The sequence below is a fragment of the Mus pahari genome, chromosome 16, assembly GCF_900095145.1.
Source record: "Mus pahari chromosome 16, PAHARI_EIJ_v1.1, whole genome shotgun sequence".
In the NCBI taxonomy this organism is placed as follows: Eukaryota; Metazoa; Chordata; class Mammalia; order Rodentia; family Muridae; genus Mus; species Mus pahari.
Genome location: NC_034605.1, coordinates 24,394,812 through 24,408,748, shown reverse-complemented (window position 1 = coordinate 24,408,748; position 13,937 = coordinate 24,394,812). Strand labels below are relative to the sequence as shown.

The following is a 13,937-nucleotide window of genomic DNA, read 5'->3' as shown; positions in this document are numbered from 1 at the left end:
TTATCATTATTATTTCTTTTATTTTTTGAGATTATAATATAACTAAAAAATGTCCCCCTTTTCTTTTCTCCCTCCGAGACCTCCCATAAACTTCTCCTTGCTCTCTTTCAAATTCATGACCTCATTAGTTTTTGTGACATACATATATATGTATATTCTTAAATATATAAATATAATCTGCTCAATCTGTATAATGTTATTTGTATGTGTGTCTTCAGGGATGACCATTTCCTACTGAATAACTAATCAGTATGCACATGTATGCACAGGTATACATACACACACACACACACACACACACACACACACACAAAGTCCATTATGAAAAGGCTTTAGGATTTATAAGTTTAAATATTTGGGATCCATGTCACAAGCCAACTGACAGTCCAACCCAAGTGGCATGATCAAGTAATCCCAGAAATTGGGAGGTGGAAGTAGGAAGATCAAGAATTTCAGGTCAGAAAGGGTTATATGAAATCATTCCACAACATTGTTTTGATTTGTTTTATCATTTTAAATTATTTAAATTATACCCCTATTATTCTAGCACTTAATCTTCAAAACAGTGAGAATAAACACAACTATTCCCTGTATTAGGATATGTCTCATTAAAGGAATTTTGTGGATGTTGTTCTTTAGTGTTTGTTTGAAGTATATTAAAAAGAACAGTTGGCATATGCTGGGTACTTAATATTGACTAATTTAATGGATGACTGAAACATCATTGTACATAAATGATACAATGTTTTTTTAACTTTTAGAAGTAGAATGCACTATCAATTGCACTTTATTTTTAAAAGAAGAATTTTAATATTATCAAAGTAAAATCAAGTAAAAAAGTCTATAATATGCTAGGATATTGTGAAAGAAATATTGAAAGGCAACAGTCTTTTAGTTTCTTAAAAATATTGTAATGGGTTGACCTCTTCCATTCTTACGAAGATGTAAGATTATGATATGATTAGCACAGCAGGGATTTTAAGACTGATACTTGGAGAAAAGTATAAATAAAAGATAGCCAGATTCTGACATCGTAATAATCCTGCAGCTTTCCTCATGAGCCATGATAATTTTCTGAGATTTTTAAAGAAATATTTTTTGTTTATTTATTTGTTTGTTTTAAATTGTTTTAGCCCCAATGCATTCTCCACAACACATACTAAAGTTTATTATTTGATTTTATCTCCGTAAGAAGATTATAAGGAAGTATACTCACAAGGGGAATTTTTATAATGCCTTTTGCCAAGAAATTTCCACTGAGATTTATTATCTACATGGAGTGCAAAGTCCCACAGCTTTATAAGGCGTGAAAGCCCCTCCTTTGCTTTGTTTTCTGTGGTGCCAGAATTCAAACCCAAGGTCTTGTACTCCTAAGCCAAGTCACCAGGTCCTTCCTCAGTTTTTTTTTTTTCAGAGTAAAATGTACTTTCTCACTTTAAAATACATCTGATTTTTTTTTCAAATCAAATGTTAAGGATTTATGGTATATAAAGCCACTGAATATAGAGGAGTAGTTGGTCCTTATTTGCTATCAACACCGAATTCTGATTCAAAAGACCAATTTTACAAGAAAGCAGAGTACCACCACAGGAAGTCAACATTGATTTAAGGTAAGTATTTTATGTCTGTGGAGTTTATTCATCTGATTTTATGTAAGTTTAGTATAACTCTGCATGCTATGACTTCTTTAAGCAAATGTGCATATTAGGGAAAGTGTGCAAAATGATATTTTGATACTAAGAAACATCTTTAGAATTTATACTATTAAAATGCATTTAAGATAGACCAGGGATGCTCCTTGTATTAGTGGGTATTTCCATTAATTAAAATAAATGTACACAAATTTTAAAATATTGAAGACATTAGTACCAGATTCAAATGAGATGATCTGAGAAATTTAAGAAAATGGGACGAAAGAAAATGCAATCATTATGGGAGGATGAGAAGTGTTAGTATTCGATGCAACGTGAAGGAATACTGAATTAAATATTGCACATTAAAAAGCTGATGAGTGTGGTGATCCATGCCTGTAACCATAACACTGGAGAGGATGATGTAACAATCTCATCATAAATTTGAGGCTGCCAAAGCTACATGATGAGTTCCAAGGAAGCCTAGCCTACTGAGGAAAACCATGTCTCCAACTATATGAAAGAAAGGCAGGGTGTGGCAGCTTGTGGGGAGAAAGGGTGTCCTTATATATAATGACTAATTCTCCTAGTAACTAAATAATTTGACAAAAATAATTCCCAAGTATCTAAATGTATAAGAGGTTACATCTCACAATGTACCATTCACTAATGGACTCACAGTATGCTGATAAGTCAAGCTGTCATAATTACATTTTACCTCTAGGATTTGTAAAAAATTATTTTTATCTTATTTTTCAAGTTCTGAATTTATTTCAAGAGATCATTTACTCATAGAAAAATGCTGGACTTTATAGAGTAAGTTTAAACTGGCAAGAACCAGTCAAAGTTTTGAAAAGTAGAGCAGTATTTGTTGTTTCTTTGTAACTCAGGTTCTGAACTTGCCCAAGACAACCCTTAACCCAACTAGAGTACAACATGTGTCAGTAGATCGTAAGTGTTGGAAATTAGCATGAGCCAAGTCAATGTGGGTGATTCCTAGGCATTCTTTAGAATCATCCATGTATCATTCTTATTCTTCTAGCTCACAGAAGGTCAATCTAAATTTCCCATTTTTTGTTTATTACTTTTAAAAAATATGCTCTATTATAATGCCCGGTTAAATGTGTAGATTCATTTATCTTTCTCTTGGAAATGCTAAACAGGAATATTTGTTTCTTTAGATTATCAATTTTCGTATTTGCGAGTATCAAATCAGTTTAGTGGAGTGGATTATAAGCAGGTTTCTTAATAACTTATGTTATTTTATTTCACACAATGTTTTGACTGTCATAGAAACTCCATACTAAAATACAAGTCTTCACCTTCACTAGACTTTGCTAATCGACCACAGTAATGAACCTAGCTAATGAAAGTGCTCCAAAGATCTTCATTCTTTTGGGTTTCTCCAACCATCCATGGCTGGAAATGCCCCTCTTCATAACGGTGCTTGTTGCTTACATCTGCACAATGCTGGGAAATATATCAATTATTGCTGTATCCAGGAGAGACCCTCAACTGGACAGCCCTATGTACTTCTTCCTTTCCAACCTCTCTTTCTTGGACCTGTGTTTCACCACAACTACCATCCCTCAGCTGCTTCGGAATCTTTGGGGCCCAGATAAATCCATCAGCTATGGAGGCTGTGTGACACAGTTTTATATTTTTCACTTCCTGGGGGCTACCGAGTGCATCCTCCTGGCTGTGATGTCTTTGGATCGTTACATTGCCATATGCAAGCCCCTAAGGTACCCAGCGATCATGCACCAGCAACTCTGTATCCTCCTCGTGTCCATGGCATGGCTGAGTGGCTTGGCTAACTCTTTGCTTCAATCGACCCTCACCGTCAAGCTGCCATTTTGTGGCAACAACAGGGTAGACAACTTTCTCTGCGAGGTCCCAGTGATGATCAAGATGTCCTGTGCTAACACTGCATTCAATATAGCCATGCTCTCCATTGTAGGGACTTTCTACTCTCTGGTTCCCTTGTCACTTATTCTTGTTTCCTATGGGTTTATTGTTGTGACTGTGCTTAGGATTCGTTCCTCGGAGGGCAAGAAGAAAGCCTTTAATACATGTGGTTCTCATGTTGTTGTCGTGACTCTTTTCTATGGACCAGTAATTAGCATGTATGTACAACCCTCATCTTCTAATTCCCAGGACAAGAACAAACTTATGTCTCTGTTCTACAGCTTGGTGACTCCTATGCTTAACCCCTTTATCTATACTTTGAGGAACAAGGACATGAAGGGAGCAATGAGGAGACTTCTTGTCTCATTGTATCACAAGGGAACGGAGCAAACTTAACTTTTATACCCACCCCCTGCATTTGTGGCTTAGAAGAGCTTCAGTTCTAATGTTATCTCTTTAGCAGTCATTAGTTCTGTTCTGTTTACACATGTCTTTCCATCGTACTGCTATGGTTTCTTCAGTTAATATGAACTCTAAGCCTAAAATGTCTGCAGTCGGCGTAAGCATGAAGAAGACCATATAAGTAAATTGCTTTGTATACCTAGAGATTTGTTGTAAAACCCTAAGGAATTGGCAAGAAATGCTGACTGATCTATTTTGTCAAGTTACAGTAGTATAGCAATGACTCAAAACAATAAAAATATTAATTTTTATGTCATTTTGAAAAGTAAGTAAAAATAATTTATCTTGCTGTTTACCAAGGCTTAAATTATATATTCAAGAATTAACGATTGAATAGTCAGGCACAGTGATGCATGCCTTAGTTCCAGAACTTGGGCAGCAGATGAAGGTGGATCTGTGAATTCAAGGCAAACCTGGTCTACATAGAAAGTGCCAGGACAGCCAGGGTTACATAGTAAAACCTTGTTTTGAAAAAAAAAAAAAAACCAACAACAATTTCATGAATTGTGAGCAAGATCACATTCATTACTATTTCACATTTTATAAGTTTTCATCCACACATCTATTAGTTTTAAAAAATACTTAAAAATATGTGAATTTTACTTTTTACAAATATTGATGAATTCCATCCTTTTGAGATGTTTGGCTAAAGCCAGTCTTTCTAGGTTTCTAAAGGGGAGAGTTGATTAAAACCCTTTAAAGTTTTATGTCATTCTTAGTATTGAATGAATTTTACTGGGAAATGAGATGTAGTTCATATATAAACAAAATAGAAAGCAGAAAAAAATGGTTAAAAAGTTGGAGAATAATATAGTGTTCATTGTCTACTAGATCGTAAAGTTTCACAGAGAAATGGAATAGAAGGATTAATGACGATGTATCTGTTGACTTTATTACTAATACTACAACAAAATAAATTAGTAAATGTTGCATATTTTTGTGCTCCTCAGCATGACAACATCCTCATCTCTCAGCTTCTGTTTAAGAAAATGTTTCATGGAGTCTCTAACAACCAAGAATGTATATTTTATTTTCCTCAAAAACAACAACCCCCCCAATCTGCTAACTAGTAGAAAACAAACCTGAGACATAATATACACTGATTCCAGCCAATTATTGCTCATGATAAATTACCTCACTATTCAACTTGTGCTTCACTGTGCCCATTATTTATTGTCTGTGGATGTACAATGTACAGATACATAGATAGGTACAGTAAACTTCTCCTGTCACCTTCAAGGAAAGGATGATTCACTTTTGTTCTTGCAAGAACAGAGAAACGTCATTCTTCTGTAGGCGAACGGGCTCTGTAGTGTATCTTTTGAGAATCAGAGAGCTAACTGTATATTTTAGAAAGCAATTCATTAGGAGATACTGAATCCTATATTCAGAAAAGAAAGAAAAAAGATGAGCTGCAGGCAGGTAGGGGAGTAAAATCTCCCTGTGGGGTTGAAAGATATGTAGCTTATTATGATAGTTTGTGGGTTAAGCAAAAGCTATTTATAATAGTTTATTATATCTCTACAGGAATCTAAAATATTAATATATTTGCTACTTTAAGGTATAACTTTTATAGTAAGGATTGTAGTTACAATTTTAAAGTCAGTATTCACTGAATAATTGCTTCAGTTTGCTAATGTTATAATTCTTATGAGCTAGATAAGTTATTCCACTTTAAACATTGAGTACAATATTGTACTCTTTCTACTAAATATACTTTGTCCTCTATGTATGTAAGTAACTCTAATGTGTACCTACCATAATCAAGAAAATGAGCATAATTATAGATGAATTGTATCAATATATTAAAATCCAAGTCTGGTTATTATTTCTTAGTAATCATATTAAAGGACATTTCTCAAATACAAGTTTTACAAGTATACAATCTTCTCATATTTAAGCAAATGTTTCTTGTATCAAAAACTCAAGAAGTCCTGTCCAAAAATGTATAAGTGTGGTGTGGTGGCAATAACTGCACTCAGGAGGCAAAGGGAGAATATAATCACTAAGTTATGACCAGTCTAAATAGCAAGCTCTAATCAAGCTGAGACTATAGAGGGGAACAATGTCCAAAAAAATGTTCAACAAAAATTTTATTTCAAAGCTTTCTTACTTAATTTTTTTTATATGATGCATTTGGTGAGAACATCATAGGTTAAAAAATCTTTGAAGCATCAGTTGGAAAAGGAATTGAAGAAAGACTTAAGCAAGTGAATATTATAGTTCCAATAAGGAATATAAAAGTCAACACTATAATTATAAACATGATGAATGGCTAAGACAAACAGAATATAGACTCACATTTGATTAAAAATCTTTACTGTCTAGGTTATTAAGGCAGAAGTATTGAGTCCACATGATAAAGGGCAGCCTGGACTATATAGGAAAAACCTTGGCAAAAATACTACACAATGATGTTTTATAATTGAAAATTCCATTTTGTCTTATGAGTTGAAAAAAATTAGAAAAAAAGGACTACAGTAAGCACACAACTTTAAGTAACCCCTTTCAATATTAGTGGTCTCAATAAAAAATAGGCTAGCTGAAAAGATTGTGAAAAAAAATCCAACTTTCTGTTGTCTGCTGTAAACTCATCTTACCTTTCAAGACAGATGCCAACTTAAAGTGGAAGGGTGGAAAAATTTCCTCTAATCAAATGGGACCAGAAAACATTTATATATTAGCTGCTCTAATATATAAATGACAACAGAATTCAAAATAAAAGTAGCCCTAAACAGGAAATTTATAGCTCTCAGAACCTACATTAAATAAACCAGGAAGGTCACATAAGTGACTTGATGTAACTCAAGAATTCCAAAAAAAACAAGAATAAACGAAATGCTCTATGCTTATAGTTCCCAAAAGATACTAACTCTGTTGGTGTGTGCATCATCGACACTCAGCTTCCAGAACTATGAGAGATATAGGAAGGAAGACCAACACGTGGATACTTCATTCCTCCCCAAAATAGGAAATAAAATACCCATGAAAGAAGTTGCAGAGACAAAGTTTGGCGCTAAGACAAAAGGATGGACCATCCAGAGACTGCCCCACCCAGGGTCCATCCCATAATCAGCCACCAAACGCAGACACTATTGCATATGCCAGCAAGAGTTTGCTGAAAGGACACTGATATAGCTATCTCTGTGAGGCTATGCCAATGCCTGGCAAATGTAGAAGTGGATGCCCACAGTCATCTATAGGATAGAACACAGAGACCACAGTGGAGGAGCTAGAGAAATTACCCAAGGAACTGAAGATGTCTGCAACCCTATAGGTAGAACAACAATATGAACTAATCAGTACCCCCAGAGCTCGTGTCTCTAGCTGCATATATAGCAGAAGATGGCCTAGTCAGCCATTGTTGGGAAGAGAGGCNCCTTGGTCTTGAAAACTTTATATGCTCCAAATAGGGGAACACCAGGGCCAAGTAGTGGGAGTGGATGGGCAGGGGAGCAGGGTGGGGGGAGGGTATAGGGGACATTCGGGATAGCATTTGAAATGTAAATGAAGAAAATATCTAATAAAATAAGTTAAAAAAAAAGAGTGGATCCATTTGCATTCTTCTACGTGCGTCAGCCAGTTGAACCAGCATCATTTGTTGAAAATGCTGTCTTTTTTCCTCTTGATGGTTTTAGTTTCTTTGTCAAAGATCAAGAGACCATAGGTGTGTGGGTTCATTTCTGGGTCTTCAGTTCTATTCCATTGATCTACCTGCCTGTCACTGTACCAGTACCATAAACTTCTTATCACTATTGTTCTGTAGTACAGCTTGAGGTCAGGGATGGTGATACCCACAGATGTTCTTTTATTGTTGAGAATAGTTTTCGCTATCCTAGGTTTTTGTTATTCCAAATAACTCTTTCTAACTCTATGAAGAATTGAGTTGGAATTTAGATGGGGATTGCATTGAATCTGTCAATTGCTTTCAGCAAGATGGCCATTTTTGCTATATTAATCCTGCCAATCCATGAGCATGGGAGATCTTTTCATCTTCTGAGGTCTTCTTTGATTTCTTTCTTCAGAGATTTGAAGTTCTTGTAGTATAGATCTTTCATTTGCTTGGTTAGAGTCACACCAAGGTATGTAATATTATTTGTGACTATTGAGAAGGGTGTCATTTCCCTAATTTCTTTCTCAGCCTGCTTATCTTTTGAGTATAGGAAGTCTACTGATCTGTTTGAGTTAATTTTATATCCAAACACTTTTCTGAAGTTGTTTATCAGGTTTAGGAGTTTGCTGATGGAGTTTTTGGGGTCACTTATGTATACGATCATATCATCTGCAAATAGTGATATTTTGACTACTTCCTATCTAATTTTTATGCCTTTGATCTCCTTTTGTTGTCGAATTGCTCTGGCTAGAACTTCAAGTACTATATTGAATAGGTAGGGAGAAAGTGGGCAGCCTTGTCTAGTTCCTGATTTTAGTGGGATTGTTTCAAGTTTCTCTCCATTTAGTCTGATGTTGGCTACTGGTTTGCTGTATATTGCTTTTCCTATGTTTAGGTATGGGCCTTGAATTTCTGATCTTTCCAAGACTTTTATTATGAAGGGGTGTTGGATTTTGTCAAATGCTTTCTCAGCATCTAATGAAATGATCATGTGGGTTTTTTTCCTATTTTTTGAGTTTGTTTATATAGTAGATTACACTGATGGATTTCCGTTGATTGAACCATCCGTGCATCCCTGGGAAGAAGCCTACATGATCATGGTGAATGATCATTTTGATGTGTTCTTTGATTCGGTTGACAAGAATTTTATTGAGTATTTTTGCATCAATATTCATAAGGAAGATTGGTCTGAAGTTCTCTTTCTTTTTTGGGTCTTTGTCTGCTTGTGGACGTTGTACATCGTGGTGCGCACTAGGCTCCGCACCACGATGTACAACGTCCACAAGCAGAGGATCTGATGATTTTTTGAATTTTCTTAATTTCTGTTGTTATGTCTCACTTTTCAGGTCTGATTTTGTTAATTTGGATACTGTCTTTGTGCCCTCTGGCTAGTCTGGCTAAGGGTTTATCTATNTTGTTGATTTTCTCAAAGAACTGGCTCCTGGTTTTGTTGATTCTTTACATAGTTCTTTTTGTTTCTACTTGTTTGATTTCAGCCCTGAGTTTGAATATTTCCTGCCATATACTTCTCTTGTGTGTTTTTGTTTCTTTTTGTTCTAGAGCTCCCAGGTGTGCTGTCAGGCTGCTAGTGTATGCTCTCTCCAGTTTCTTTTTGGAGGCACTCAGAGCTATGAGTTTTCCTCTTAGCACTGCTTTCATTGTGTCCCATAAATTTGGGTATGTTGTACCTTCATTTTCATTAAATTCTAAAAAGTCCTTAATTTCTTTCTTTGTTTCTTCCTTGACCAAGTTACCATTGAATGGGGCGTTGTTCTGTTTCCATGTGCATGTGGGTTTTCTGTTACTTTTGTAGCCTTAGTCCATGGTGATCTGATAGGATGCATGGGATTATTTCAATCTCCTTTTATCTGTGGAGGTCTGATTTGTGACAAATTATATGGTCAGTTTTGGAGAATCTACCATGAGGTACTGAGAAGATGGTATATTCTTTTGTTTTTAGGATGAAATGTTAGATCCATTTGGTTCATAACTTCTTTAAGTTTCACTGTGTCTCTGTTTAGTTTCTGTTTCCATGATCTGTCAATTGATGAGACAGAGTGTTGAAGTCTCTGTCTATTATTGTGTGGGGTGCAATTTGTACTTTGAGTAAAGTTTCTTTTATGAATGTGGGTGCTCTTGCATTTGCAGCACAGATGTTCAGAATTGAGAGTTCATCTTGGTAGATTTTTCCTTTGATCAATTTGAAGTGTCCTTTGTCATCTTTTTTTTTGATAACTTTTGATTGAAAATAGATTTTATTCAATATTAGAATGGCTCCTCCAGCTTGTTTTATGGGACCATTTGCTAGAAAATTATTTTCCGGCCCTTTATGCTAAGATTGTGTCCATCTTTGTCACTGAGGTATGTTTCCTGTATGCAGCAAAATGCTGAATCCTGTTTACATATCCAGTCTGTTAGTCTATGGTTTGTTTGTTTTTTTTAATTGGGGAATTGAGTCCATTGATGTTAAGAGATAGTAAGGAATAGGGATTGTTGTTCCGGTTATTTTTGTTGTTAGTGGTGGAATTATGTTTGTGTGGCTATTGTCTTTTTGGTTTGTTTAAAGAAGATTACTTTCTTGCTTTTTCTAAGGCATAGTTTCCCTCCTTGTGTTGAAGTTTTTCATCTATTAGGTCTGGATTTGTGGAGAGATATTGCATAAATTTGGTTTTGTCATGGAATATCTTGGTTTCTCCATCTATGGTAACTGAGAGTTTTGCTGGGTATAGTAGCCTGGACTGGCATTTGTGCTCTCTTAGGGTCTGTATGACATCTGCCCAGGATCTTCTATCTTTCATAGTCTCTGATGAGAAGTCTGGTGTAATTATGATAGGTCTGCCTTTATATGTTACTTGACCTTTTTCCCTTACTGCTTTTAATATTCTTTCTTTGTTTTGTGTATTTGGTGATTTGACTATTGTGTGACAGGAGGAATTTTTTCTGGTCCAATATATTTGGAGTTTTGTAGGCTTCTTGTATGTTTATGGGCATCCCTTTCTTTAGGTATGGGAAGTTTTCTTCTATAATTTTGTTGAAGATATTTACTGGCCCTTTAAGTTGGGAATCTGCTCTCTTCTATACTTATTATCCTTAGCTTTGGTCTTCACATTGTGTCCTGGATTTCCTGGATGTTTTTGGTTAGGATCTTTTTGCATTTTGCATTTTCTTTGAATGTTCTTTCAATGTTTTCTAGAGTATTTTCTGCACCTGAGATTCTCTCTTCTATCTCTAGTATCCTGTTGGTGATGCTCGCATTCATGACTCCTGATCTCTTTCCTGGGATTTCTGTCTCCAGGGTTGTCTCCCTTTGTGATTTCTTTATTGTTTCTATTTCTATTTTTAGATCCTGGATGGTTTTCTTCCTTTCACCTGTTTGCTTCTGTTTTCCTGTAATTCTTTAAGGGATTTTTGTGTTTTCTCTTTAAGGGCTTCTACTTATTTACCTGTGTTCTCCTATATTTCTTTAAGGGAGTTACTTATGTCCTTCTTAAAGTCCTCTATCATCATGAGATGTGGCTTTAAATCAGAATCTTGTTTTTTTCTGATGTGTTGGGATATCCAGGACTCACTGTGGTGGGAGAACTGGGTTCTGATGAAGCCAAGTAGCCTTGGTTTGTGTTGCTTATGTTCTTGCCCTTGCCTCTCATCATCTGGTTGTCTCTGGCGTTAGTTGGTCTTGCTGTCTCTGACTGGAACTCGTCCATTTTGTGGTCCTGTGATCTTAGGAATGTCAGCACTCCTCCTTGGGAGACCAGCTCTCTCCTGGCAGCATTTGTGCACTGAGGGCTGTAGGGCACAGATGGGGACCAGAAGGATTCTGTCCCCAGCTGCTCTGCTGTTCATGTTCCCTGTGAGCTCCTGGAAGATCCTGCTCTGGACAGTTATTGGAGCGAAAGTGGTGATCTCACCCCTGAGCTCAGGAGTGAGAACACTCCTGGGTGACCAGCTCTCTCCTGGCAGCATTTGTATGTGGAAGTCTATGTGACAGCTTTAGGTCTGAAGTGCAGATGATAACCTTGATTGTTCTGACTACTCCCTCAACTTACCTTCTGTCGTGGATGAATGTGGACATTGTCTTTTAGGTGGGTAGAGAGTAACCATTACAAAAATAGAATTGCTATCTTCAGAAAAAAATAAAAAACCTCAGGAGTTCTTCAAAATTATATGAAACTGTCAAGATAAACAATATTTACAGTATTGGTAGGGGAATATCTGGGAAATAGAAAGGGGTGGAAGACAAAAGCCTAAATGAACACCTTCACTGGCAGAGAGAGGAGGATTCTGGGGGAATCTTCTGGTACCTCATCAAGGGTACCAGAAGCCACTGAGGGAGAAAGAAACCAAGAAGAAAGAGGTAGAGAGTGGACAAGTGGAAGAAGGGGAAAGTCTTATTGAGTCTGCCTCTAGGTGGCTCCAGAGGCAAAGAAAAAAGAAAACTCACTTCATAGGTCTCCCTCTGATACAGAGCAAGACTTCCAGAATTATTCTGAAGCTGACCTGGCTAAACCCCTCAGGCGGAGGATAAAACTGTGAGTCAGTGCCACACAGAATTCTAGGAGGCAGAAATTGGTTCGAGCCATAGTCTAGAGTGGGAAGTGCAGAGAGACAGCCAGCCCTGCAGCCATGCCCCACAGTGCAAGCCCCCATGCCTCTAAAACAGGCCTAGTGCCGAGTGCATGTGCTGCCATGAGAAAACACCTAACAACTTTTTCACACAGTGAGGGATTGCAGAAAGATTCCAGTCCCTAGTGCAGAAGATGGACCACCTATAGACTAGGTTGCAGCTCATTTCTCTTTCCCTTCCCTCTGCACTTCTCTTACTATCTAATTTAAATGTAGAGAACTAGCTTTTTTTTTTTTTTTTTCAACATCCAAAGCTTTTTTTATTAACAGTAAGATCCAGGGTTAGTTTTTGTAGCCTCGGCTGGCCCTTCGGCCTCTGGCACGCTCAAACTTCCTGCCCTTGGAACGGACATAGGGTTTGGTATGGCTGTGCGGGGTTCCTGGGGCCTTGCCAAAATGTCGGTACACCTCTTGGCCCTTCCGAGGACCAGACAGGAGGACAGTGCCCCGGCCCTTGGGAGACTCCAGGGCCAGCTGGTCGAAGGTGAGGATCTTACCGCCAGCCTTGAGGATGCGACTCCGGTCCCGGCTGTTCACCCGCAGTGCACACACCTTCAGCTTGGGTACTTCCAGAATTCGCACATCATCTGTGACCGTCCCCACAACCACAGCAGTCTTGTTCTCCTGGCCAGCAAGTTTCATCTTTCAGATCATCCGGGACAGGGACAGAGGTGGCCGGTTGGTGCGGCTAATGAACAACCTCTTCAGCACAACCTGATTGAAGGTGGAGTTGGTCCGTCTGGCCAGAAACCTGTACAGCTTGACAAGCAGCCGCAGGTAGATGTCCTGGCTCTTGGGCTCCTTGCACCGAACCTTTCGGTCCTTGTTGTGGCGAATGTCAACACCCATGATGGCGCCTCCTGCTCGGCCAGGTCCAGAAAGGTGGAACCCGAGAACTAGCTTTTTGTGCCTTGTCCCCAAACAACAAACACTGGCGTAGAGTCACCCAAGATACCCAAACACTGGCATCAGCCGTCCAAGCGCTCATTCTTGCACTTGTCCGATCATGTTTCTTTCCAACATTCTCTTTAACTCCACCTTCAGCAGGAGTTAACATGTTATCCAACATCTTTATTGTTCTGACTCTGGTGTACTTTCCCCTCTTTGTTGGATTTTATTTTATTTTATTTTTAATGTTCTTATACTACTTGCTGGCTTTCCTATGGTAACCCACTTTCCAATCCCATGCTTCATGTTGCCAGCTTGAGAGTTCACTGAACTCGTTCACTCCTTCAAAATTATTGGAATTGAAAGGGATACTATTTTTATTTTTACCTTTTATTAAAAATAGATTATTTTCTCATACAACATATCCTGGTTACTGTTTCCCCTTCTTCTAACCCTACCCACTCCTATCCACCTCCCTCCCATTCAGATCCACTTCCTCTCTGTCTCTTGTTAGAAAAAAACAGTCTTCTAGAAGATAACATTCAAACATAACAACAATAATAAGATAAATAAAATCACATCAAGTTTGATAAGGCAAACCAACAAAAGGAAAAGAGCCACAAGAGAAGGCACAAGAATCTGAGGCCCAACTCATTTAGACTCTTAAGAGTTCCATTGGGAAGAGAGGCCCCTTGGTCTTGTAAACTTTATATGACCCAGCACAGGGGAAGGCCAGGGCCAAGTAGTGGGAGTGGGTGGGTAGGGGAGCTGGGGCAGGAGGGGTATAGGGAACTTTCGGTATACCATTTGAA

General features: G+C 37.7%; 1 protein-coding gene and 1 pseudogene across 1 annotated transcript; one reads left to right on the top strand and one right to left on the bottom strand.

The window, feature by feature from the left end:
• The first annotated feature begins 2,984 nt into the window (after positions 1-2,984).
• Positions 2,985-3,935, top strand: LOC110334063 (olfactory receptor 2B11-like). The gene has a single exon (XM_021215908.1). The coding sequence runs from the start codon at positions 2,985-2,987 to the stop codon at positions 3,933-3,935; it is 951 nt and encodes a 316-aa protein (XP_021071567.1).
• An 8,527-nt stretch (positions 3,936-12,462) lies between these two features.
• On the bottom strand, positions 12,463-13,113 carry LOC110333970 (annotated as a pseudogene).
• Between the last annotated feature and the right edge of the window lie 824 nt (positions 13,114-13,937).

Bases quoted from the DNA above. Each gene is read 5' to 3' on its own strand.
- LOC110334063 (XM_021215908.1), top strand. From the start codon at position 2,985: ATGAACCTAGCTAATGAAAGTGCTCCAAAGATCTTCATTCTTTTGGGT.